The 25,663-nt window shown below is 44.9% G+C and overlaps 3 protein-coding genes across 12 annotated transcripts in view; 2 read left to right on the top strand and 1 right to left on the bottom strand.

Moving 5' to 3' along the window:
* Nucleotides 1-906: 906 nt before the first annotated feature.
* On the bottom strand, nucleotides 907-23,378 carry LOC120960139 (calcium uptake protein 1 homolog, mitochondrial-like). 4 transcript variants are annotated; one of them, XM_040384127.2, is made up of 10 exons: nucleotides 23,208-23,378; nucleotides 22,739-23,128; nucleotides 22,477-22,654; nucleotides 20,763-20,910; nucleotides 20,308-20,345; nucleotides 16,707-16,821; nucleotides 2,336-2,505; nucleotides 1,963-2,204; nucleotides 1,673-1,890; nucleotides 907-1,600 (listed from the first exon to the last, which is right to left on the bottom strand). In XM_040384127.2, exons 2-10 carry the CDS (start codon nucleotides 23,083-23,085, stop codon nucleotides 1,446-1,448), a joined length of 1,611 nt encoding a protein of 536 aa, XP_040240061.2. In that variant the 5' UTR covers nucleotides 23,086-23,128; nucleotides 23,208-23,378; the 3' UTR covers nucleotides 907-1,445. The 4 variants fall into 4 exon arrangements, with proteins under 4 accessions (XP_040240061.2, XP_040240057.2, XP_040240062.2 ...); XM_040384123.2 differs by lacking the exon at nucleotides 20,763-20,910 and adding an exon at nucleotides 21,648-21,807; XM_040384128.2 differs by having other exon boundaries at nucleotides 2,345-2,505; nucleotides 23,208-23,377.
* LOC120960141 (carbohydrate sulfotransferase 11-like) overlaps nucleotides 8,543-25,663 on the top strand; it is a 53,675-nt gene continuing 36,554 nt past the window's right edge. The window contains exons 1-6 of one of the 6 annotated variants that reach the window (XR_007452655.1): nucleotides 8,543-9,088; nucleotides 10,459-11,075; nucleotides 12,074-12,470; nucleotides 12,544-12,803; nucleotides 12,881-13,164; nucleotides 13,244-14,793. Coding sequence is in view for 5 of the 6 variants with exons in the window: in XM_040384129.2 (XP_040240063.2) it covers nucleotides 10,656-11,075; nucleotides 12,074-12,470; nucleotides 12,544-12,803; nucleotides 12,881-13,164; nucleotides 13,244-13,370 (1,488 nt within the window). In the remaining variant the exon portion in view is untranslated. Of the gene's footprint in view, nucleotides 9,089-10,458; nucleotides 11,076-12,073; nucleotides 12,471-12,543; nucleotides 12,804-12,880; nucleotides 13,165-13,243; nucleotides 15,827-25,663 lie in introns of those variants that run through there. The other 5 variants (XM_040384129.2, XM_040384132.2, XM_040384130.2 and 2 more) reach the window with 5 other exon arrangements.
* Nucleotides 23,653-25,651, top strand: LOC120960142 (hsc70-interacting protein 1-like). Of its 2 annotated transcripts, none has more exons than XM_040384134.2 (2): nucleotides 23,653-23,800; nucleotides 23,895-25,651. In XM_040384134.2, exon 2 carries the CDS (start codon nucleotides 23,919-23,921, stop codon nucleotides 25,167-25,169), a length of 1,251 nt encoding a protein of 416 aa, XP_040240068.2. In that variant the 5' UTR covers nucleotides 23,653-23,800; nucleotides 23,895-23,918; the 3' UTR covers nucleotides 25,170-25,651. The 2 variants fall into 2 exon arrangements, with proteins under 2 accessions (XP_040240068.2, XP_040240069.2); XM_040384135.2 differs by having other exon boundaries at nucleotides 23,655-23,770.

The raw sequence follows: 25,663 nt of genomic DNA on the forward strand, positions 1-25,663 counted from the left end.
GTTCCAAAATCAAAATCGGCTCCGGAAACGAAATCGACCTGGGAGTCGCAATTAGTTCCGGTTACAGAATCAGAGCTCTATAATGAGAATCAATTCTTGAATTGAAATAAGAAGTTTCAGTAGCAAAATTAGTCCGGACATCTTCATGAGAATGGATCGTTCTAAGTAAATTTTGATTCTTTGTGACTATCAATACATAGCATTATTGGATCCAAACGTTTCTTCTTATGGAGATGCCGAAACCGACTCCGACTCGATTCCGGAAGCGATTCCGATGCTGGAATCGATTCTGTTTGAGGAGCCGATTCTGCAGCTAAATCCGTATTCAATTCCGGAATCGAAATAGGTTCCGGAATCAGAATCGGCTCCAGAAACGAAATCGACCTGGGAATCGCAATTAGTTCCGGTTACAGAATCAGAATTGACTCCAGAATTGGAATTTTGTTCTTTGTGGCTATCAATACGTAGCATTATTGGATCCAAACGTCTCTTCTTATGGAGATGCCGAAACTGGCTCCGATTTCAGAGCCGATTCTGACTTCGGAGCCAATTCCGAATCCGGGGCCGTTTTCGATTCCGGAACCGATTACGATTCCGGAGCCAATTCCGGAGCCGATTCTGGAACCAGTTCCAGAGTCGATTCCGATTCCGAAGTCGAATCCAGAACTCATTTCAAAGCCGTTCCCGGAATCGATTCTGGAACCTGGTTCCGGACTTACTATCCGGAATCGATTCCATTAAACTTCGGAGCTAGCCGACGATTCCGACGAAAATTTCATTTTTCGCATCAGTAGTTGAAACGAAATGCTTGAGTAAAATAATTAATTATTTAATTTACTAATAATTAAGGAAACTAAGGTTATTCAATTCTTTCAAATTATTATAAAGCAGCTAGCTTAATACATATTTCATTTGTAACAAGATTCAAAAGTATGAAAATTTTATTCGAAATAGAATAACGAAGGAAGAGAGCATGGCTATGGACACAGTAAAACACACGAGAATAGCTAAGCGTCACGTTGTTCAGCGTGTGCAACGCATGCCCATCATGCCCATCCCTTTTTGTTTCCTTTCAGACAGGTCAAGTCGAAGTACGTCGAAGATTCATTATAGCTAACGGGAAAGGGAGTAGTATGCGTAGGTAATGACTTTCCTCAAAGGACTTTACGCAAAAGGCATGAGAAACTTAACGGATGGGAAAAGGTAACACAAGTATGCGCGCCCCTTTTGTTGCTTCAACAAGCAGCCGCACGAGTTACGTTTTTAAAAACAAAACACATATTGAAACAATAGTCTACACTCTAATACACAAACGTATGCGCGCGCGCTTTCGCACATTTGCGCGGTGTTTGCAATGAACCGTTTTTGCTGTGCTGGCGTTAACAAGCAATAAGTTTCAAGCACGACCCGGAACACACACACAGCTCAGCGGAGAAGCTACGCTTTTACAGGTCGAGCAGCACGGGTTTCGTATCCTTGGCACACTTTAGTATCGAATGCATTAGCTTGACGAACCCGGTGTCTTTCGGTTTTTCGAGCCCGCGCAGCAGTCGGTTCTTCATGACCGCCACAAACTCACGATTGCTTAGCTGGCCGTCCACTGGAAAGGAGAAAATTAAAAGAATATTAATTTCAATGCTTCACATAAGGTAAACGGCCCCAAACAACGTACTGTTTTCATCGAAAATCGTAAACACAACATCGATCACGTGGCTTGAAAGCTCCACCAGCGCCACCGTCCTGGCCACGTGCTTCAGCGTCTCCTGGTCAATCGAAGCGCCCGCAATGTGGTAAAACGTTAGCGCCGTGTCCACGTCGTTGATGTTGTTGAGAAAGTGGAAAAAGTTCAGATAATCTTCCTTCGAAATGCCCGAACCATGATCACGGAACCTGCAAAAAGGACGAGTTTGTTAAATTAATTCCAATCTTGCGTTATTTATACAGAAACAAGGCTCCACATACCGCTTCTTCACGCGCTTAATCTTCTTCACCTTCTTCTTCTGCGGGTAGCCGGCGTACGCAAGCAGCAGCTCCGCAAAGTCCGCCTCGCTGATGTTACCATTCTCGTCCGGATTTTTGCGCAAAAACTCGAGCGTCAGTATTTCGCGCTGCAGCTGCTGCTGGAAGTCGAGAAACTTCTCGATCGTCAGCTTCTCGTCGTTCTTCGGTCCGAAGAAGTACGTCGTCAGGGCTGAATTAACACCCTACATTTTGTGTACATCAAACAGAAGACAAAAAACAACGAAAACCGGCACCGAAAAGGAGGGAAAAAACGAAACAAAAAAAGAAAAAAAAACCGTTAATTCAGCATCAATCTTTACGATAGTAAAATTACTTTTTTTACTTTAAACGTGTTGCCCGTGTTCGCGTGATCTCTGTGTCTATTACCGATACTCGTTTGCTGGCGGATCAGATTCGCCACCTTTTCGAACTCCTCGCTGTCTACGTCACCGTCCCCGTTCAGGTCGAACATCCGGAACGCGATCTCGAAGTGGCGCCGGGATGCTGTGGATGGGAGAAGGTTGCAAAAAGAGAAAAAGAAAGAAAGAGAGAGAGAGAGAGAGAGAGAGAGAGAGAGAGAGAGAAACAGAAAATGGGAAGAGAGAACACGTTTAGTGATGTTTGCGAAAATTAACTCTAAAGATAAGAAATTGAATGTAAAGTGAATAACATAGACCATATAAAGATAAACAACACAAAATAGAGAACGTTGAAGTAGAAGAAGTAATGTGAAATAAATATTTGTACTTTACATTAATAAGAAAAAAACAACATCTAAATCTTCTATTTAGAGAGTAAAGGAGGAATAAAAGAAAGAGTAAAAACCTATTATCTACAATATTGCCTCAACAAGTAGGACAGGTATAAAAGAACAGTTTATCAAATATCGCACACACACACCCGAGCGCAACCATACACATATAAACACAACCTAATGCTGCTCTCCCCATTCATCCTGATCGATACCTGATTTTAGAACGTTTCCTGTGTGCTAGGTGATGCTTTAAAAAGTATCCTTAATGAAAGAGAGAGAATGATATACAAGACAAGCAGCCACAGCGCAACCTACAGCCCTTGGAAGGAGCATGGAGGGCAGCACAGACACACACACAGAGCGCAACAGCTTTGGCAATAATAACTCTTTCTACACACTACACGCTACGCGGCTACAACACAAACCCTTCAGCAGCAACAGCAAAGCGCCGGCACGGCCAAAAGCTTTCTATAACCTGGTCTTTCTCTCCCTCTCTCTCTCTCTCTCTATCTCTACGCGAAACATGGCAGCAGGTGGTAGCAGCGAAAATGGTTCGAAAATTGCTATATTTCCGCCTTTCCGATGTCCGAGCGAGGTCACCGAGCGAGCGTAAGCGCGTTTCGCGACCGTGGAAGCGGTCCGTTTTTGAACGAAGAACCGGAAATTGCCTCATCTGCTACAACCGACCAGTTTCCGTTGGCCGAGAATCGAAGAACACGGACAGGAGCGGCAACTACCACAACTACTACTACTACGGCTCGTTTCGGTCAGATCCTTTGCATGTTACGCGAGAAGTTCGCTGCCAGAGCGTTGAATTTAATACACACCCCCAAGAACGACCTCCTGTTGGGTTTGGGTATAAATTTGCTACAAGCATAAAATTACACATCCTTGTAGCCTTCCAGCCGAGTCGTTTTATGCACACACACAAAAAAACCTTGTCTTGCAGCAAGAACACACGATGAAAAACGACCCCGTCCTCCTCCATCGGTCAACAAGGAAAGCATCCGGAGAGCGCGCCCCCGTTTTTTGTCCTTGTTGATACTACCCCAGCGGGAAAGCATTTTCTATTTTTAGGCTTCCTTTTAAGGACACACTCCCGACCGATACATTTGCCCCGTGCGCACCCAAGCCCGCAACCCTGCGCTTGCCAGCAGCGGGTAAAGAGTGCAGCAGTGTAGTGTTTCCTGTTTCCCGTGCTGCTACAAACGCGCTACAAACAACAGGAAGGATGGATGGATGTGTGGATAAATGGACGAGGCTCAAAGCCTCAAAGCCTTGTGCTATTGCAAAGAATTCCGTCTTCCAATCCCAACTCCTCACAGAAGTAGGACAACAACAACAAAAACACAGCAAAATGCAACAGAATGCAACGGGTTTAAACAAAGAGGAAAACGTACCAACACAAAGAAGTAGAACACGTTGGTGGATGGGGTTGGGGGGCTGACATTCAACCGGGTGGTTCCCGTGGTATTGCCGTCCGGTAAGGGGCAAGGCAGTACCTCGTCGCACCGAACTGGTACACCGCGGGCCAACAAAAACAAGCGGAAGCATGGCACACATACCCACACGCGGAGAGCCATGGTGCGCTTGTGTTGGTTTTCCGTTTCCTTAACAGCCGTTTGCCTTGTTTCGAACGTTGTCGACGGATGGTGTGCCCGTGTGTGTGTGTGTTTGGGATGCATGATAAGAGAAGTGCAATCGTTAGTAAATATACACTCGAACACACTCACAGGAACGTGCGCGCGTGGTGGCGCGCATGACGCTCCTTTGAAAGCGTGTCGAATGATGGAAAAGAGAACCTTCATACACTACAGAGCCACAAACAAATAGCGAAACGGATGTGCACCTCCACTATAAAAACGGAGGACGCACGTCATTCGAATGACATCGGTTCGACGATCCTTTTTGCATCGACGAGTAGAGGAGGGCTCAAAGCAAAACAAAACTCCCCTCTTCACACAGTAGTGGTACCCATTTTTTTCAACTTAAACCCTTTGATGACATCAAGCTAGGGGTCTAGAGGGACATCAGTCTTTCGACCCCACAAGGAGGGGGGGGGGGGGGGGGGTGGAGGCAAAAGCATTCCAGGAATTTCGCGCGCGCAGGTCACAATCAATACACGATGGAGACGCCCGGTGGTTTGTTCGCGCGAAAGCTGGCTGGTGCGCGTGGCGGATGAAAGGAAAACATACGCCGGAAACCGAGCGCACCGAGTGCAAATAGTGTGCGCAAAAAAAGAAAGAAAGGCAAGCATGGTCAAGAGAGAGAGCAAGAGCGGGAGTGGTAAGAGAGAAGCAAACTACTAGAATGTTCTGGTAAAGCATTCTGGTTGCCGGTTTATTTTCGGAACTGATTAACCGACACACATCATAGTTGTGTGTGTGTGTTTTTTTTTTCTGCCCCAACGGTATGCCTGGAATGTGGAAAAGGATAATGGTAAAAACGTGTCTCACTTATAACGGTGATAATGGCGCAGAGAGCATGCCGATACAATCCCAAACTAGCAACTGGGTGACAGGGATAATCACGTTATTTAATAGACACAAACAGACACATTTTTGGGATTTTTGTGCCACGCTGTTCGCATGGACGCAGAATAGTAATATCTCTAACGCAATGGGGCAAAATTAGCAAGGCATCATTTTCGAGAGCGACATTTCCACCGGCCTTGAAATGAAATGAACTTTAAAACGCACTGCGCACAACAGTGCGAACCAAAAACATCATCAATATTGTGAACCCCCGTGCGGTAAAATATTGCCCCACGTGTATAAGCGACCGCAGCCACGGTGGTTCCACCTCGGAGCGATGAGCGGACATTAATGATTTGGGTTTCGATTTTTGTCATTAGTCGTTTCCCTAGATTTATTGTTTGGGTGTGCTCTTTCAGTGTGCTTTGCTATGCTTGCCCATCCAGATGGCGCCACTGTACCAAAGCTTGAAAACGAAAGTGGAGTAACACATTTGTTGATATTTAACACACACAACTAAGTGTAATTCCTGGGGAAAACATCAGTTTCATCAATTGCAAGTGAAAGAGGTGAAAAACGAGGAAAGCATTTTTATTCAAATGCTTAAAACTTAAACAGAGGAAGCTAGGGGCAGCTGAAATTTTGAGGAAAAATTAACACCATGACTTGCCATGATTCAGTGACTTCTCAAGTTTAAACTGCATGAGAGTGTAGGAAAAGAAGGGCGGGATCATTTAACTTTCAATGAGCTGTTTTCACTTATTGTGACATTTTTCATAAATATACAATTTACAGTCAATAAAGCTAAACTTTAGAAAAGAGACCGTGAAAGAAGAGAGACAAAAATCCTGTCCAAATAGCTGGTTTGCCGACCATAAATGTTTGTATTGGTATAAATAAAATCCAAGCACCAAAAAATAAAACCCGCAATCGGCATGTCTCACAAACTGCTGGATAAAATTGATAGAAATTTTGAATTTATGCTAAATCTAGTCATTGCCGCTAAATGTTATCTCTAACTCACCTATTTTTGTCTCTAATACAAATCCCATACAAATCAAACGTAGTTTTTGAGTTTACGCTTCGTGTGATGCAGGTATAAGGCACCAATTTTTGACAATGTATCACAATTTTTGCCCCTAAAGCATCAAGTTTTGACAGAGCGCATCAATTTTTTGTCTCTAACCCATCAGTTTTGGACTGCAAGTGTTTGCAAAGTTTAACGTAATGTCTGAAATTGTGTGTTGCAATTTTATTAAATTTAAGTTAAATAGTTAGTCATTTGATTGATTGATTCATTCATTGAACCATTTTTAAGCCAATTTTGGCAGTTTTAAACGAGTGGAAAAAGTTGGTATGTATTTGCAAGTGGCAATGGCTTGAGAATTAAATAAAATTCTTTTTTTTTCAGAAAAAAAGCAATTAATTTACACGATTTTGTAGTGTCTTGTGATGTCAAATAACAGTTGGCATAAATCTGCTCAACTGCCTAATAAAGGTATTCCTACAAGAGTCGAAAATTGTTGAAGTAGACACTAAAACAGGTTAGATTGAGTCAAAAATTGATGCCTGAGAGGCAAAAATTGGAGGTAACGACTATAACTATCCTACTCATGCTCGTCACGGGTTCAATCCCCGAATGGACCGTACCCCCATACATACGACAGACTATCCTGCTATGGGTAAACCAATAAGTCACTGAAAGCGAAAATTCACTCGTGGTATAGACAGGCCTCGACCGAAAACGGTTGTTGTGACAAAGAAGAGGAGGAATAAGAAGAAGAAGAAAAAGAAGAAGAAGAAGAAGAAGAAGAAAACGAAGAATTATCCTACATTTAATAAATCCACTGACATTTTTAATATTGCAATAAAACATTTTTAGGCAAATGTCCGCACAGGGACCATCGTGCTCAGGTCACCGCACGCAAAAATAAACCGCCACGTTTATGATACGACGGACGGGCCCCGCGAACGAGGGCGGATGGTCCCGCGCACATAATTAGAGAATCGGGCCCACAAACATCAACAACACGAACAAACAACACCCATGTTTTGATGACATGAAGGGGCTGGGGCCGTCTCTGCTGGGATTTGTGTATGCCCCGTCATCAAACTAATCATCATCGGTACAACGAATAGCACACAAAAGTGGGATCCCGTCGTGATTCCCAGCGCTGTCGCGATACACACTCCCTCGTGGGAGAAACTACAAACACTCCCTCGCTGCGGACGAGAAGAGGAGCGTCCTTCAAGGGGCAGAGCATGACAGGCAACGATAGCAGGATACATGCAAATCCTTCCCTTAATTAGTTCCAATCGTTTGCTGCACGCACGGACAGAGGAGCGAACCTTTGCTTGGTCTCTTTGCCCCCCAAAGGAGAGTGTCAATTGGTTTAAGCGACCGGACGACAGACAGACACAAGCACACACACTTCATTGACGAGCGAGCAACGATTTGGGCCATAAAGTCACAAAATCGTTTCACAACGTCACAACGTCAATGCTTGCACCCAATTCCTACTATTGAATGGGGTTCGGCAAACAATGGGACACTCTCCACACTGCATTCTTCCCTTTCCTCTCCGCCCAGAACCTATCGCTGAGCTGATAATTTATGATTCGTGTCCATGCGCTGGATTTGTGCCAACTTCAAGTGGCAAGTAGTAGTACAAGCGGACCCAATCCGGCTCCAGACACCATCCCCCTCCCCGAAAATTCCCCCGAAAGTAGAAAAAAGAACAGACACTGATCGAAAGTGAACGTTTTGACCAGCGCCAGCACCCATTCTTCCCCGTGCCTTGGCGGATGCCAACACACAAACGAGCCGCGCGTTCTCATTTTTGGCTGCCAGCCCACCGAAAAGTGGCGCCAAAGTGTTGTCTTCGCTTTGCAAGTGTGGAATGAGGGGGAATAGAGAGAGAGGGAGAGCTTTTTTGGGCTTTTTCGCGCCTCTTCCTTTGTCCCGAATGCCTGCTAGCCTGCGAGTGCCATCCTGCGAAGTTGGCCCGATGGTACTGCTGGTGCCAAAAAACGTGACAAGGACAAGATACTCCAAACGCAAATGCCCCGTGCGTATGTGCGTGTGTGTGTGTGTGAAAGGGGGGACACATCAGCCGGATGGTGGTCTCAGCTGAAAGGAGGAACATGAAGCTGTTTTCGCGTGAAGAGAGAAAGTGAATGCGCTAGAGCTTTTAAGCGCTTTTGGGTCGACTTGCTTCCACGAAACACGCACACACAGAGAGACGCTTCTACACTTTCACACACAAACGGACGTTTTGCGCTGTTGAAATCGTGTCCTTTCCTGCTACGGGGGGGGGGGGGGGGAAACCATTCCTATCTACAGCACAAAAGGAAACACATCGAGTGTGTTGTATTGGTGAGTTCGCGTCCTCTTTTATGTTCGTGTGTGTCTGTGTATTGGTTGCGCTCTGGGGGTAAAAAGGATCTCAGGATATCATTGTGTGCGTGCTCGTAGCAGGATACATACACAAAAGAGCGCACCAAAAGGCTTGGTGCTGGTATATACGCAAATAGTGCAAAACTGGAAGGCACAAACACACGAACGGACGGAACGGAACGCCGGAGCAGGCTGCTGACGCGTTTGAACTTCGGTCCCTGGTGCTGCATTCAACAAGGTGGTGGCATTGGCTGCACAACACGCTCGAAGAGTGGGCAAACACGCTCTCCCGGTCCAAGGTAGCTGGCCAGTGGAACAGTACAGAACAGGCAGACGAACCACACAGGTGTGTTTGGTGCGTTTCTGTGCAGCACCGTTACTGTGCGTGCGTGTGTGACGGGTACGCTGTGCCGTGCGGAAGCTTCCAGCGAGTTGTGGGTTGTGTACGCGTTATCATGTGTGGTAATGCTTGGGTTTGCAATCGATAAAGGCACACACCACATCTTGGGTTCATTTTGCTTCTTCTACGAGGGAGGGCCTGGGACGATTAAAGTGCAATCAGCGATGACTCACGACGGCGCTCTGGTGGTGGTGTGGTAGCAGTAAGGTGCCAGTGCACAAAAATGGTAAAGCTTTTCCCCTCCTAAAGCGTGTACTGGATGTGATGTTCCTCACAGTTCGACGCTTATTAGCTACGTTTTTCCTCCCAATTGATAGTGTCTCTCAGTGTGTGTGTGTGTGTGTGTTGATGAATGTGCAAGTGTGTGCAAGCTTTGCGATACGACCAATCTCTACTGCTTCAGGACGAAGACGAATCGATTTGCGCGATTTGCGCGGTGATTGTGTGTTGTGATTTCATTACACCCGTACAAGCGCAAGCAAATACTGGTGCAGGCGAAGGGAAAATTATAACATTCACCCCTCTCCGGGGAAGGTTGTAAAGGCTGATGAAATCTATGTACAATATTTGCCTCCCCGCATCATCGTTCTCTACAATCTCCTAGCCCACTCTAAAATCTACTCAAAACGAAAGTATTAGCAAGCGCGTTTTTTTTTCCTACTTATCACTCCATTTTGCTTTCCAATTAAAACACGGCAGGCACGGCGGTGTTTGCAAACAATTCAACCAAAACACGTCAACCACCTTCTCCCCGATACCGATTCACTTTTGCATCCTTCCCATTCTCTCTCTCACGCGCAGTATTTGTACCGCATGACACAAGTACAACGAGAAACATCCGGACGGAACACGGACACTACAAACCCTACGTTTGAGGGGTTGGGGTTTTAGTTTGTTGTGTGACGGACGGTGTGGACGGAGGCACCACCACCACCATCATCATCACCGTTTCCGCAAGCATAACAAAAGGGACAGCCAGCGCTCAAGCAGTTCGCGCAACGACGAAGGACGCGCGCTGAATAAAAACAAACAAACGGTCCCTCCTCCTACCTTCTCTTTCGTTGCCTTTGGTTTGTTTTGCCCGTCCTCCTCGACCAAAAAAAAAGGAAGCAATTCCCTCTGGTGCCACACACACACACGCGCCTACCTATTCCTACCTAGTGTACATTCCCTCCCCGAGGGGATGGGACGGTACGTTTTTAATGACTCAATTAGTATGAAAACCTTTCATCACCGACCAGGAATGGCGGTGGAAGTTGTAGTCCCTACTGGAAAACTAAATTAAGCTCAGCTCGCGGTGGTTGTTTGCTTCGCGGTCGGAGTCGGAGTTCTCTCGCTAGACAAGCCTCCGTGTGTTTTTTTTTTTTCTAATTTCGTAAAGTGAATATTCCTTAACATTTGCTGGCAATATATGTAACGCTTCCTTCAACAGTAATGCATCGGTGAATGGATGTTCTAAAACGAGAAAAATCAGTGTAAATCAAAAGTATAATTCCAGCGTGATGTAAAACCAAAAAGTGTAAGTTAAAACAACAACCACACAGCACACAGCACACATCTTCCGAGCGTAATTTCCAAATGGTGCCACTGGTGTGCCACGGCTGGTAAAAGCCCCAGCCCAGCAGTGCAATGTTTAGCAAATCCACCTTTCTGAAGGGAGCGGCTGGTGCGGCTGCGACCGTCCTGTGCCCCGGTGGGGCCACTAGCAGCAGTGGAACAGCAACGGTCTGTGGAACCAGCAGCAGCAGCAGCAGCAGCAGCATCGCTGACAAGCATCGATTCCGCAAGATGGGCACGCTGCTACCGAGCCCGGTGAAGCTGTTCAGCAAACGGCGCTGCTACCTGTGCCTCAAGATAGCGATACTGGTCGTCGTGTTCGGGCTGTACTTTATGCTGCTGCTGCGCGAATCGATGAGCGCCCTGACCGGGTCGTCCTCCTCGTCGTCCGGCTCTACCTCGCCGTTCGCGTCGATGGCTTCGTTTGCCGCGCTGACGTCGCGCGGTGCAAAAAAGGCAGGCGGCGCCGGCAGCAGTGGCAAGCTGGATGCGGTGAGTATTTGATGCGGTGTGCGGAAAGCTCAATCATCTCCGCACTGATCGGCTCCATCATCATCATCGACATTCTGAATGTCTCCATACATAAATTAAACTGCTACAGTCACACCAGTAAGTGTTCCCAGCGTGCCAATCGCTCTCTGCGTACCTTCATCGATCAAGCCCCAGCCCGGCAGCAGCAGCAGCAAGTGGGGTAGTCGACCCGAAAGGAAGTTTTTAAGACTTTTCTTGGACGGCGAACGTTAATGGAAGCGTCCTCCTCGCCCTTCCATTTCTAGTCCTATTTTATGCCCTCCATACACTCTACTCCCTCATGTATAAACTAGCATCGTAATGTCCGTTAGTGTCCATCAAAAAGGATCAGGCACACACACACACACGCAGGCACAAACACAAAGGCATCATAGGGAAGAGTGTATCGAAAAACACGACTCCACAGCACATAAAGCTTTCCATTGCCGTTTGCCCGGTTCTTTGTAAAAACGATACACCGGGAAAGCCACAGCAGCTGGGCTGAACCCGGCGAAACTGGGAAACGGACACACGCTAAAGCTCGTTAAATATTCAAATGCGAATTTCTGTCCCAAGCCGCTAAGGGAGAGGATGATCTTGCCCACCGAGGCATGGACGCGGGCGAGGCGCTCTCTTTGACTATGAGTTAGTTTGAATTGTTCAGCGAAATAGCGAGGCGACCGCTCTTCTCGACGCAGACAGTTGATTGCAAACTGCCTGGCTCGGATAATGAATAATAGAATGAAACACTCACACACACACACGCAGCTCAGTGGTTGGTTTGCAGACCTGGTGGGCTTTTCCCCCGGCAGACGAAAGCCTCCATTCGCGCGCGCAATGAAAATGCAAAACTACTACACTTTCTTGCAATAGTCCAAACCCCTTGTCTCGGCTGGCTGGCCCAACGGAGACGCTCTGTCGCGAGTATGAAAAGTTGATGGATATTTGCTCATTTCCTTCTTTCTTTCCTTTTTTTGCAGTGGCAGGACAAGCGGCACCATCACGGCGGCGGCCGTGCCAAGCAGCAGGGTGGTTCCGGCCTGAAGGGACCACCGCCCGGGGGTGGCAGTAAACAGCGGCATCAATTTCCACCGCTGCAGCAGCATTCGCCGGCCGCCGATGGGAATGGCGGTGCGGGGTCGAACCACTCCACCCTGAATCCGGTGTACGAGTACTCGGACGAGATGAATGCCGCCGCCGAGACGGACTTTAACGAGCGGCGCATGGTGCTGTGGAACGTCTGTGCGGAGCACCGGATCGTAGGGAAGTATCCGCCGAATGCGTGGGAATTTTTCATCTCGCCCGGGCACGGCATTGCCTGGTGCAACATCTTCAAGGCGGCAAGCAGCACCTGGATGTACTATTTCAACATACTCGGTGAGTTGTGAGGGAATTGGAATTGGGACCAAAAGGAGCTCATAAAACACACTAAATGGCTTACCCCCAACAGGAGGATACAGTGTGCAGTACCTGCAGCGGACGAAAGCGTCACCGATCGATCTCGCCCGGAAACGGTTTCCCCGACCCACCGCGAACGAGCTGAACGACTACATCTCCAACACGATCTCGTTCCTGATCGTGCGCGAACCGTTCGAACGGTTGCTGTCCGCCTACCGCAACAAGCTGGAGGGTTGCCGCAACAAGTACTACAAGCTGCTCGGCGAACAGATTGTGAAAAAGTTCCGCAAAGCTCACCCACCGAAGGGTGTGGTAAGTGTTATTAAATCCTTGCTTTTGCATCTCCTCTCAAAGTGGGTGAGGCTAATGCTATGCTGTGCCATTTACAGAAACCACCCCACGGGCCGACGTTTCGCGAGTTTCTCGAGTTTCTCGTCAGCCACTACCGGTCGGGCGGCCGGTTCGACGAGCACTGGAGCCCGGTGTACTCGTTCTGTACGCCCTGCAGCATCAACTTTACGCTGATCGCCAAAATGGAAACGTTCCAGCGGGACAGCGAGTACATCATACGGCAGGCCGGGCTGGAGACGCTGCTGCTGAACAAGATGCCGCGATACAAGGCGCGCTGGATCACGAACCGGTCGACGAGCGACACCCGGAACCTTATACCGAGGTGAGTGTTTCGGAGTTACAGGAAGCAGCAATTAGGGGAAGAAGATTAATGAATTGTTTTGTCCTTCCCGTTTTGGCAGATACTTTGCACAAATCGACGAGAAGCTGCTCACGGACGTGCTGGAGATCTATCAGCTAGACTTTGAGCTGTTCGGGTACAACAGCACCAAGTACTACGGCTACGTCCAGTCGCCCGATTACGGATAGCGTGCAGCGACGACCCGGGGCAGGGGCAAAGTACTTTAAAAGACTAAAAACTGAACAAATGGGCTGAACAGTTGCAAAGAAAGGCCACAGTTGGTATTGTGTTGCCGGTCCCTTTGAGGACCAGGGCGATCGGTGCGAGGATTACGGTGCGTGTGTGCGTGCTTAAGTGTGTATCTATTAGGCACCGACAGCCGACAACCCGATGTGAGCGATGTTTAGATGTTTAGATAATTGTTTTAGAAATTCACCAAAGAAGATGAATGTTTTTTCCTTATACAACCAAAACAAAACAACCAAACCAAAGTGTACACCGATATTTATACATTATACTTCATTCAAACCTGTGCGCGAGTGAGCGATCTCTCACCGCCATCTCATGGCCCTCCCAGTGTTTGAATATTTCTAGTTTTTTTTTTAATATACAAATTGCTGCACTGCAAATCGTGATAAATAGGTTCAACCGCCGCCGTGAGTTTTTTGCGTTACACGCCACCAAACTTAGGAAGATAGTTATAGCTTCAAAATTTCAATCCCGGCACCGCTACTACTGCAGCTCCCTTGTGTAGTGTAAGGAGCGAGTTGAGTTATTTGAACTGTTAAAGACGGTATATTTATGCTCTTATAAAAAGCATGCTCTTATTTAGCACAAAAAATCCTTTAAACCAACCGAACAGAGAGCACAGCGTTGAGGCGACGGGAACGGTTCGTGTGAGAGCTTATGGATTTTTAATCGTTAACTTTTTACCACCGGGCAAAAACCACGCAAAAACCTGAGACAGAGTACAGATAATGCAACATTCTTTAGTGTCAGAATAGTCAATAGATAGTAGCCAGAATTAGCCAGAATAGACAGGATGAGAATATGTGTTTTTTTTTCAGTCAGCATCTTTTTAGTAATGCTTGTTCTCCCTGGTCCGCTGCGATCACCTGATTGCTTTTCTAAAACGCTTCCTGTTCCAGCCGAACCAGCAGCACCACCGGGTAACGAAACGATGTAACGAAATGAGATGTGGTAGCGATGCAAACAACGCAAACAAACCTTTTGGGAGGTTCAAAGTGCCAAACAGTAAGAAAAACAACATACGGAAAGCAGCTTAAACCTGCTTCACCCTTGAGGCGTGATGATAAACGTGTAGAAAAATAGGACAAGTTTGAAGAGAACGAATGTGCGCTTTCACGAAATGGACTGGCTGGTGTAGGGTAAAAGAGACCACACACTGTGTACACTTCTGTAGTTTGCAAATCGAGCGTGAAATATTCGCACGGAGAACTACTTGTTCCCCTCCCTCCCCGGCCCGGTAATGTCTACGTCCTAGAATAGGTGGCGAACTATTTACAACCCCCAAAGCAAAACAAAAAACGATTAATGAAGAACGGTAAGATGGTAGTAGCACGGAGCTGTTCGATATACCCTGTTGTACACGTGGTGGAAGTAATAATTATAACAAAGAAACACATTTACACGCATCGAACGGAAAACAGCGGCACGAAACGAGAAAAAAAACGCGACAAACGAGACTAATAGCGGTGAAGGTAGAACAAGGGAACTAGAGAACTAGAGCGAATGGAAGAGCACGAAACAAAGATATAGATAGAGAGAAAAGAAGAGAGTCACTTGAGCAAGGGATGGTTTTGATAAACATATTTAACAAACAACAACGTTCGGAAAACTAAACAAATCAAAATTCTAAATTTTGACCCAATGTACTTGATTTTACGTCTTTCTTTTCCAAAAATGCAAAAAAAAAACGTGTCGTAAAAACCACTGTCGTGTATTCTCATCGTAAAATTGTAGCTAGAACGAGTTCAAGTGTGTGTGTGTGATCTAAAAGAAAAGCCAAAACAAACGTGTGTTGCGAAAAAGAAACTAAACCCACGACGATGTTAATATGTAGGATTGAAACGTTTCAATGACAGGAGGAGACGGAAAGGCAAAAGAAAATACTATCGGCAAAACTCGAAATGTAATCGTAAAACAACCTTGATGCTAGTGACTATATAAAAACACTACACCTATATATATATATAAATATACATTAACACACATATATGAACCTATGCGATGATGAACAAAACAAACAAACAAACAAACAAAACCATTTACAACCCTCTATCTTCATCTGTAAATCAATTTAACACTGTTTATGAAATGAAACAACATGACAAAAAACCTACAGAATTATAGTCCCCGGTTTAGAGAGTATATTAAACGCGCTCACTCATACACATACACACACACACACACAAAATATACAAAACAAATCATAAAACAAACGTTAGAACTTTAACTAACCGAAAAACGGTATGAAATTAATAAACAGGTTTATCTAAACAAACACAGTAAGTGGACAAGTAAGTGGAAGTAACATTAGCAGCAAAAGAAATGGAAAACAACATGAGAAAACGTTGAAGTAAAATCTACACACAGAAAATACAGACGGAAAACGGAGGAAGAAAGAGAGAGAGAGAGAGAGAGAGAGAGAGAGAGAAAACAAAGCAACAAAGGAAAGCAACAGAGAGTTTGCTAACCTGCTAAAACCCCCACACATTAATTACACAACACGGTTCGTAGATATATATAGGATAAAAATACATAAAAAAATATGTTTTCATTTCGTCGTTTGTCAAACTATGTACCTTTGAGATATTTTTAAACAATCCCCCAAACCCAAAGAACAAATACAAACGATAACATATACAGAGATACAAACATTACACACTGTAGCAGTTGGATGAAACGATGACGAAAGAACGTAGAAGAGAAGATAATTACACAATAAAGCACAACAGAAGTATAAAAGTAGAACAGAGGACATTTACAACGAGAGTACATCTACACTTTCCAGAAAGTCCACAATATGGCGAAGAACCATAAAACCATAAACTCCATCATTAACACCACATAGACACACGAACGCACACCGAGAAATAGCAAACGGAAATAGTAGTAAAGCGGCAAAAGATATACCCACGGGGTTTCGTGAGAGCAAAAGTCAGTGGGCTACACTAAGTACACAACACATCACTGAACATACTCTACTGAAAGAATCGTCTATCGATCGAATGCCGAGCACCGGGGCAGCGGGTCGATAGTGTGCGTACAGACATACACACACAGCATGATACATTTGGATAGACTGATTCAATAAAAGTTATAAAGTATATAGAAACCACTTGCAACCAGCTGTCGTCTACTTGTTTTTGGTACAACAATTGTGGTTTCTTTTGGAATTTTCGACATTTGTTTATGCAAAACTGGTTCGAAACCGTCCGATTACCGGTTTGAAAGGATGAAATTATAAGCACAACAATCATCATTACTATTTTCCTACTTACTTGACAGAACGGTCAGCAGAAAGATGTAGTCGGAGAACGAGATCAGCCCGTACGCACCGAGCTTGTAGAAGATGCTGTCACTGTCCAGATGCAGATCCAGCCGGGTCGAGACGCTCTAGAAGAAGGGAAAGACGCGCCCGTGCGCACATTAGTTTACCGTTGTAGGGGATGGGACGTTCGGTCTCTGCTGGCTACGTTTGTTTTCACTATGTATATAAATATATTTATAAAATCCAAACCAAAACGGCAAAAAGGCTGAGCGAGACAGGCTTAAAGGCAGCGGGGAGCAACAGGGTGAGGTAAGGGGGTGGGGTGGGGAAAGGGAGCATTTTTTTAACTGGCATGGGAAAGGATTCGGGGAATTTGTTCGACAGAAAAGCAAAGCAGAATAAGAGAAAATGGAATTAAAATCAACGTTTTATTAAATTATAATTGGAGAGAGAAAACATCTCCAAACGCGAAGTGGAAAAGTAAATTAGGAAAAAAAAGGATGTGGACTGGGGGAAGGAAGGGAGTGTAAAAAAGAGCAGATTTAAGGAATGGGAAAAACAGGAAAACGCAAACCATTTCACCCATAAATACATCACATTAATAAATACGAAACGAAAATCTATATCGGGGCCGCTCGGACGTGCTCTGCTTGAACGAAGGAAATGTTGGTACGATTTTTGAGAGTAGTAGCTAATTTTGTTATTTACTTTTGCATAATCTGATCTTTTTCCTTTCTAATTTAATTATATGATTTTTTTCCATTTCTTTCCCACAGAACCAAGCAGAACCACGAGATTTTGTTTATGTTAGTATGTAGAAACAGTCTTAGCACTAACAGCTAAAGAATCGTTGAATGTACTATTGCAAAACATCACTAACGAGAACACCAAAAACAGTGTGCAGTAGTTTTACTCCTTTGTTAGTATCACACCTGGTTATCCTTAAGCAAAAAAGCTAAAGTGTAAGTTTAACTGCGTTGCCCATCTAAACAGGGCAACACGCACAAACACAGCACACCAAACAGGACGAAGGAAAGAAACATCGATTCATTGATCAGAGCCGAAAAAATCATGGTCCGATTAGAGAAATGTTTAAATTAAAGAGCGAGCAGTAAGATCGAAAGAAAAAGGAAATGGAAAAATGGAGCAGAATATGGAAAAGCAAGACTAAAATGTCCCAAAGACCCGAAAGGGAGGCGGTGATTGAGCGGTGAAAAATATCACATGAATCCAATGGAATCGGTTAATTAGAATTAGAAGGAAAGAAAAAATGTGAGGAATAAACTAATAAAAGGATTTATGATACAATGTTCAACTCGAATTTGATAATGATTATTGCAGTAAATGTTGCACAGAGTAAAAATGGCCTATGGTATGTATATAGCCTATGAGAAAGATATGAGTCGGATTTAGCATGGTTATTAATTGTTCACATTTCGAGTAGAAAAAATAGCTCACGCACATGCAAGCAAGGTGTCAATTTAGTTCGTGCATTTTTTTTATTAAGCTTTCTTTTATCATTGCAACAGCTAGTAAAACATTATGTGCAGGCAATAGCGCAAACAGTTTGCTTTTTTTCATAAAGTGAGGTGCATAAACCAATACTTTCATTTCATTTGCTGGTTTGATTCGCAAACCCTTCTGTCTGTGTTTATCTTTACCGTTGAAGAGCTAATAACGTTCCGCTTGTTAGTAGTGGTAGCAAAATAGCACATTAACTAAAGAAATACTAAATGCTATTCAGGTGCCACCTAAGAGACTGTTATTGTTTATAATAGCGCCAAGTAAAACTAAACAAAAACGATAGCATTCAAGTAACAACCACCAAGAGAGAAGAGCAAATGTTAGAGAATGGTAAGTAGATAAAACGAACGAGAGCCAGCAAGAAAAACAAAACACAACCGCTCTAACAGCATTCAACAATAGACAGTAAAAGTTAGATGTAAAATAGAGCACAATAAGAAAGAAACAAATAGACAAAGATAGTTAGTTAGAAATAGAAAGAGAGAGAGAGAGATAGTTGGAATAAAATAGTTTTGTAGTCAGCGAGATAAACAAGGGGATACTGGCTTTGCTTTTTTTTTAGTTCATTCGTTCGGGTTCGCGTCTGAGCGATCTTGAGCGAAGAGTGTGTGTTTATGCTTTCGTTTCGTTTGGTTTTTTTGTTTTAAATTCATCCCCAACTTTTTATGCAATACCTCTTCAATGCTCTGAAAGTACACGAAATTAAAAGTTTGATTGAGCATCAAAAGCAATAGATTAGTTAACATAGTGGTTCAGGCATGAAGTAGTGAAAAGGGGAATAAGAAGTTTTGGACGAATGCGCTAGAGCGAGATTACTATTGAAATGTTTCCGTGAGCGTATAAACAAAAATGACACGAAAAGTAGTACCTAGAAAAAAATGTATGATAGCTTAAACGTTGCTTTATTTGTTTTCCCATAAAACGATCGTTATTTATAACTTTTGTCATATTTTTTGTCCTATACTCATGTTTTGGCCAATTGGTTGAATAAAACGTTAAGTGTCGTGAAAATGGCCAGATGAAGATGATAAGTATGACGCATCGTATTGCGGAACTTACTCGATAGTGAAAGAATCAAATAAAAACTTCAAAATAGAAAAAAAAGAACATAGCATAATTATTTAGAAAACAATACAATATTACAAAACAATGTTACATCAACACAGAGAGAAAACAGTTGTGTCCATTCTCAATGCGCACAGCAAAGATTGGCTTAAAACAAAGAAATAAAGCCATCAGATATAATGACAAAAAGCAATAAAACACATCTAAAATAGTACATGAACGAAACGAAATGGTTAAACGAAGAAATAAAAATCAAATAACAACACTGGCTTGTAGAGAAAACACACGTTAGAGGTGGTGAGAAACAAAAACACAAAAACACAATAAGGCACATAGAATAGATTTAGTTTATAAAACCAAAAGTAAAGAACAAATACATTGACTTCCTTAACTCATCCAATAAACCTCAAAAACGGAAAGCGAACAATTATCAAAAAAAAAACAAGGGAAAGGAGATTAAAAGCAAGATAGAGAAGAGACAGAGTATGTGACCGGGTGAGGAAGAAAAGAGAAGAAACTACAAGAGCAAATTGACAATGTGGACAAACTGTCTCAAGAACAAAACAAGAAAAACCGGGAAACAGTAGATGTACAGGTAGTGTACAGTGTCATGAGGCGAATGTGGCGGAAAACTATTCGACTCATGCCGATAAGTCGAAAGTGAATTGTAAAGTGAATGTACGTTCTAAAACTTGTGACACATTCTTGCATTATAGAGAGATAGGGCGAGAGAGAGAGAGTGAGTGAGACATAAATCGAGTATTGTTTTTCTTTGTATTATTAGCAAAAGTGTAGAGCACAGAGGTAAGAAGTGTGTCCAAAAAATGTAGATTTATTCGTAAAAAATTGAGTCCAAAATAACTTAGAATAATCCAAGAAACATGATAATTGTATTGTATAGAGGTGAGATGTGTATATGTGTGTAAGTGTAAAAGTGTGTGATTTGTGAATTCTAAGTACATCTAATGGAGTGGATTAAGTGGGACAGAGTAAGGGCAGAGATAACAAAGCGTAAGACTTACCTTCGCATCATATCGCTTGTACTGATCGAGTCCAAGTCCTGGCGAACGTGAGGGCAGGATACGGGCGCCACGGGTGTCATGGAGAAGAGTATAAACAAATAAGTTAGTATAACTATGAACAATTGAACACACTGCTGCCACGTGTTAACAAAGGTGTGTTTAAGTGAAGAGAAAAAACGTGCTTAAATATTTTGCATTTCGTGGTGAAATTAAAACGATACAGAAAGCAGTTAAGCGGTTAAATCACCTTTTCCTTTTGTCGCTTACAATAGGAAAAACATAGTTAGAGCGTGCAATTTAAATATAACTCTCTTATACAGTGCTTGCGGGTTACTCAAACTCAAAATCTTACACAGTAGCAAAAAACAAAAAAAGGAAAAATTAAATTGTTAACAAATAAAACCGCACATTGAGCAACGGCTACGTCTACTACTACAACGAGTAAGTCCAAATACCCTCTGGTTGTTTCATTCCCGGTGTCATGCTAGTAAGGAAATCGATCGGCGTCATGAACACCTCGACGCCATCGTGAATGGTGGCAAAATAGCGGAACACCTTGTCGGGCGTGCTGTACTGACGGATCCGGTTCTCATATTCGATAATCTGCCAGGGGGAAATTTTTGGAGAGAGTAGTTTGACGACATAAGCGCAAGTTATGATTCACTGTTCAATGTTCAATATCAACATGGGAAGGGATGATCAATGGCCGGATGATGATCATGCAACAACTAAAAACAAAACTCATTGACATGGAGTAGGAACATTTTTGAACAGTTGGGAAATAAATTACAAAATTATATGAAACAATACTCAAAAATAATAATCTTAATTGGTATTTGAAAGAACAAGGATCCCTTTAACGCGAATCGGGTTAAACCGTTTACTTTTATGGAACAATATTTGATTCATCATTTAGTTTGTATTGTACGTATTACGTCCCTAAATTACGACGATTATCAGTTACCCCAGAACCAACCGCTACATAATCTTAATCCTCCTTTTTGGACCCTTTAGATGCCATTAATTATCAACTTAAACATTTATACAACATTAATCTCTCTTTGCTAGCCTAATACTACTACTTTTTAGCGTTTACACACGAATACACAAATGGCTATGTGTTTGTTAGTCGACATAATATACGTTTAGTAATCTATCAGTTCTCGAAGCCTTCTGATCGGTCTTGTATGTTAAGACCCTCTTAAGACTTGCACTCTACTCTACACGGTGGAAAATGTTAGTATCCATTGAGCCTAAACACACACACACACATCTGTTAACGTACGTATAAAAACGGATGAAAAATACAAATGAAAATGCAAAATTGCTGCCAACATTACCCTCCGGCTGTTTCATGCCCGGTGTGATCGCGCGCAGAAAGTCGTACGGTGTCATATAGACCGTGGACGTTTCGCCGTGTATCAGCTTGATGGTGGAAAAGTATCGAAACACTTTGTCCGCCGTAGCGAACGTGCGCAACCGGTTCTCATACTCGATGATCTTTGGTTTGTACACGGCGGCAGCAGTTGAGCAAACACAGCAAACAGTACACAGCAAAAGGCATTTTTACATCAAGGGCGGTGATGATGATCGTGGAGAGCAATAGAGAGAAAGAGCATGTGTCGGTTGACATTTACAGGCGGGCCCGTGGGCAGGAAGTGGACCACCACGCGTTGGGTGATTGTTTCGAAAGCGTGCGCGGTTGTGTGTATGTGTGTGCAATTCGGGTATCGGAGAAGCAGAATTGGGTTGCGGTATCGACATCGACGGGAAAATCCAAACACGGATTTAAAGGTGTTCGTACGATTGGGTGCGACAAATAGAACAGATCGAAAACCGCGAGACGTCCGCGCGCGCATCGAAGGAGCACATAAAACGTAAGTGGGGTGAAAAAGAAAAATGGTACAATAATCACAATTATTTTATAGATAACAAAAACAAAAATATGATAAAGAGTAACATCGAAACGATAGCAAAAGATAAAGGAGCGTTCGGAGGTTGTAATATCCGAATTTGAAAAAAGAAAAAGATAAGCAAACGAAATTATAACTTTACGTTATATGCATGTATCGATGATATCTATTTTTGGGACTAGATAAACAAAGGGTGATCTTTCCAAGGGAATCATTTCGCAACGTCCGATTCCTTCCCATCCTTCCATCACATTACCTTGCGATCGCGGAAACCGATCTTTTCCTTACGACTCTTCTTTCTGCCCTGTGCATCGACATCGCTTTCCGCGTCGGCATCTTCCTCCTCCTGCTCCAGCTCCTGGGTGCCGTTCTGCTTGCCCATCTCCACACCGGCGTCAGCGTCCACCTTCGGCCAATTAATTGCAGCCCCGAGCCTGTCGCGGAAACGGAAAGAATACAAATCGGTCAGCTGAATGGCATAACACAGCACAGCACATTGCGCTGGCTTATTTGCTTACTTCTTCCAATCCAGACACGAGCCCACCATCACGCTGCACAGAAACACGTAGAACAGCTTCGTGTACAGGGGTTCCTTTTCATGCTGATGGCCGAAATTTTTGTATCCTCGCTGGCGCTGCCGATTGGAGTCCTGCCAAGCAGTCCCGGGCACCACCCGCAGGGTGTGTTCACCCGCCGCTCCAAGCCGTGCGGCCTGCGACGGTCCGCCCGAGAGCGTGGAAAGGAGCCTCCAGTGCGCCGGATGAATTCCATATCTTCCGGACAGCAGCACCGGATGAACTGGGCCTTTCGACAATCCACCGACACCACGATTCAGCACTCCGGAAATTTTCCGCAGCAAGGCCATAGTCTTTCGCCTGTGTTTCACTGGTACGGCCGGATCGTTTGGGCTGTGTAGTAATAGTTGCAGCACATCACACGGTTTAACATACGAAAATTTCACATACAACACACGAAAAAAGGTTTTACCTTCACTGCCCCCGTAGAACGTATGGTAAAGATTTTGGCCCAATTTCAGATTTTCCTTGTGGAGAATACACACACACGGAATAGAAGAAAAAACACCTGGAAGTGATTGCCCTATCGAAAATAATCAATTTTTTGCACGTTAAAAATAGAACACCAACGAAAACATTCCCGATGACACTGTTGACAGCTGCGCAAGGACGCACAAGGTTGCTATAGGCGCGGTGTTTGTAATCGTTCCGTTATTTTAAATCAATTTGTACAATTTATTGTGCTGATTAAATGTTCGTTTGCTAATTTTGAGTATTTTATATCGAATTTCCTTTCTTTGTGCAGCTGTGAAATGAATCAAACAGCCTCTTTTACAATACACTTGCCGCAAATAAACAATATGCGCACTAAAGACAGCTCACCGCTCCTGCAGCCATCTCGGGCCCCCCGAGCGAACACACTCACATTCACCCAGAACTTTCTCGCTTTTCTGACAGAAGCTGAAGCTGAAACCGGCTACCGCGTAAATTTTCGACCAGACAAACAAATTGTTATCCGCCTCGTACCTAAGCAACGTTAGTCGTCCGTAAGGAAAACTTTTAAAGGTAATTGAAAGTTTCCACAGTTCACAATTTGCCAGGACAGCGCTGGACTCACATTCCCTTCTCCCTTCTTCTTCTTTTCCCCTCCACGGCACAGGGCGTGTTTCCGTACAACAACAACATGGAGTGCCCGATCAATCCGGCCGAGCTGCAGAAGCTCAAGGTGTTCATTAACCTTTGCCAGATGACCCCGCAGCTGCTTAACCTTCCACAGCTCGAGTTTCTCAAGTCATTCATCGAAAGTCTGGGCGGCAAGGTGCCGGAGGGTCAGCCCGACCTGGCCGGCATGATGGGCGGACAGAAGGCACCGACCGGCGATGGTGGTGCTGCTCCCGGCAAACCGGCTTCCGCCGAACCGGAACCAAAGCCCAGCACAACGGCCGCACCCGAATCGGACCCGGAGTCGGATCTCGAGCTAGACAACGAGGGCTGCGTCGAGCCGGACACGGAACCCGACCAGCCGATGGGCGTCGCGGACAAGGAACCGACGGAGGAGGAGTTCGACCAGGCGAACGATCTGCGTGTACAGGCGGCCGCCGCGTACAGTGAGCAAAAGTACGACGAAGCGGTCAAGCTGTTCACCGAAGCGATACAGCTCAATCCGAAGAGTGCCCTGTACTATGCGAAGCGCGGCCAGGCCTACCTGAAGCTGCAGAAACCGAACGCGTGCATCCGGGACTGCAACCGGGCGCTGGAAATTAATCCCGACTCGGCCACGGCGTACAAGTTCCGGGGGCGCGCGAACCGTCTGCTGGGCCGATGGGAGGAGGCGGCCAAAGACCTGCGACAGGCCTGCAAGCTCGACTTCGACGAGGAGGCGGACGAGTGGCTGAAGGAGGTCACTCCGAACGCGAAGAAAATTGAACAGCACAAGCAGAAGCAGGAGCGCCGGCGGCAGGAGCGCGAGTTCCGCGAGCGCCAGGAGCGCGTCCGCATGGCACAGGAGGCGAACCGGAAGGCGGCGGAAGAGGGGGCCGGTGCGGACGGTGCACCGAATGCCGGTGGAATGCCGTTCGGCGGTGGTGGTGGGTTCGGTACGGAGGAGCTGCTGAACGCGTTCCGCGATCCGGAAATGTCGGCGGCCATGTCGGACATCTTCTCGAACCCGGCCAACATTTCCAAGTACCAGAACAACCCGAAAATCATGTCGGTGCTGATGAAGCTGTACTCGCAAGGGCAGGGCGGCGGGTTCCCGGGCTTCCCTGGGTTCCCGGGCGGTGCCGGTGGGTTCCCGGGCGGTGCTGGCGGGTTCCCGAACTTTGGCGGCTCGGATGGTGGTGCGGGAGCTGGGCCCGGGGCAGGTGCTGGTGCTGGTGCGGGGGCTGGTGCTGGTGCTGGCAGTGGCGGTGCACGCGTGGATGATTTAGATTAGAAACGTTTAGTGGTTTGAGTGAGAGTGTTTTCTTTTTATATGAACTATCGAAGGCCAGTTGCATTTCGTTCTTTTGAGTGTTCGTTTTTTGTTTAAAGCCATGCCAGTTCAACTACGAGATTCTTCCTCAAATGCAACACTCCGCAGCAAACTGAACAAAGGGAAGCGTAACCACTTCTGCTGTGAGGGATTTTAGTAGCTCAGCAACTTGTAATAACACCAGCATTTCCAGAGCATTAATCGTTAAACGTTACAATATACAAGCAATTTAAACACCAGCCAAGGGGAGAACGCATAATAATCTCGCGATGTAGGCTGTAGTTCTGTAAAATGCAAGGCTATAGAGTACAGAATAGGGAAGAACATTGCATCCAACAATACACACATTACCGGCAAAGCTGTCTTCTGAAGGAAGTTTCCAATTGGAAGAACTACAAGATGATTAAATAAACCTTATCAGAATAGCTTAAAAATCGCCTTAACTTAACCTTCTT

The sequence above is a fragment of the Anopheles coluzzii genome, chromosome 3 (assembly GCF_943734685.1).
Source record: "Anopheles coluzzii chromosome 3, AcolN3, whole genome shotgun sequence".
NCBI classification, from domain to species: domain Eukaryota; kingdom Metazoa; phylum Arthropoda; class Insecta; order Diptera; family Culicidae; genus Anopheles; species Anopheles coluzzii.

What these genes read in the sequence shown, in the direction of transcription:
- LOC120960142 (XM_040384134.2), top strand. Translation starts at nt 23,919, where the DNA reads ATGGAGTGCCCGATCAATCCGGCCGAGCTGCAGAAGCTCAAGGTGTTC.
- LOC120960139 (XM_040384123.2), bottom strand. Translation starts at nt 23,085, where the DNA reads ATGGCCTTGCTGCGGAAAATTTCCGGAGTGCTGAATCGTGGTGTCGGT. An exon ending in ACAAGCGATATGATGCGAAG is followed by an intron (nt 16,822 to 20,307) that starts GTAAGTCTTACG and finishes CCCTTCTTCTAG; the next exon opens with AGCGTCTCGACCCGGCTGGA. An exon ending in ACACGTTTAAAGTAAAAAAA is followed by an intron (nt 2,205 to 2,335) that starts GTAATTTTACTA and finishes CACAAAATGTAG; the next exon opens with GGTGTTAATTCAGCCCTGAC.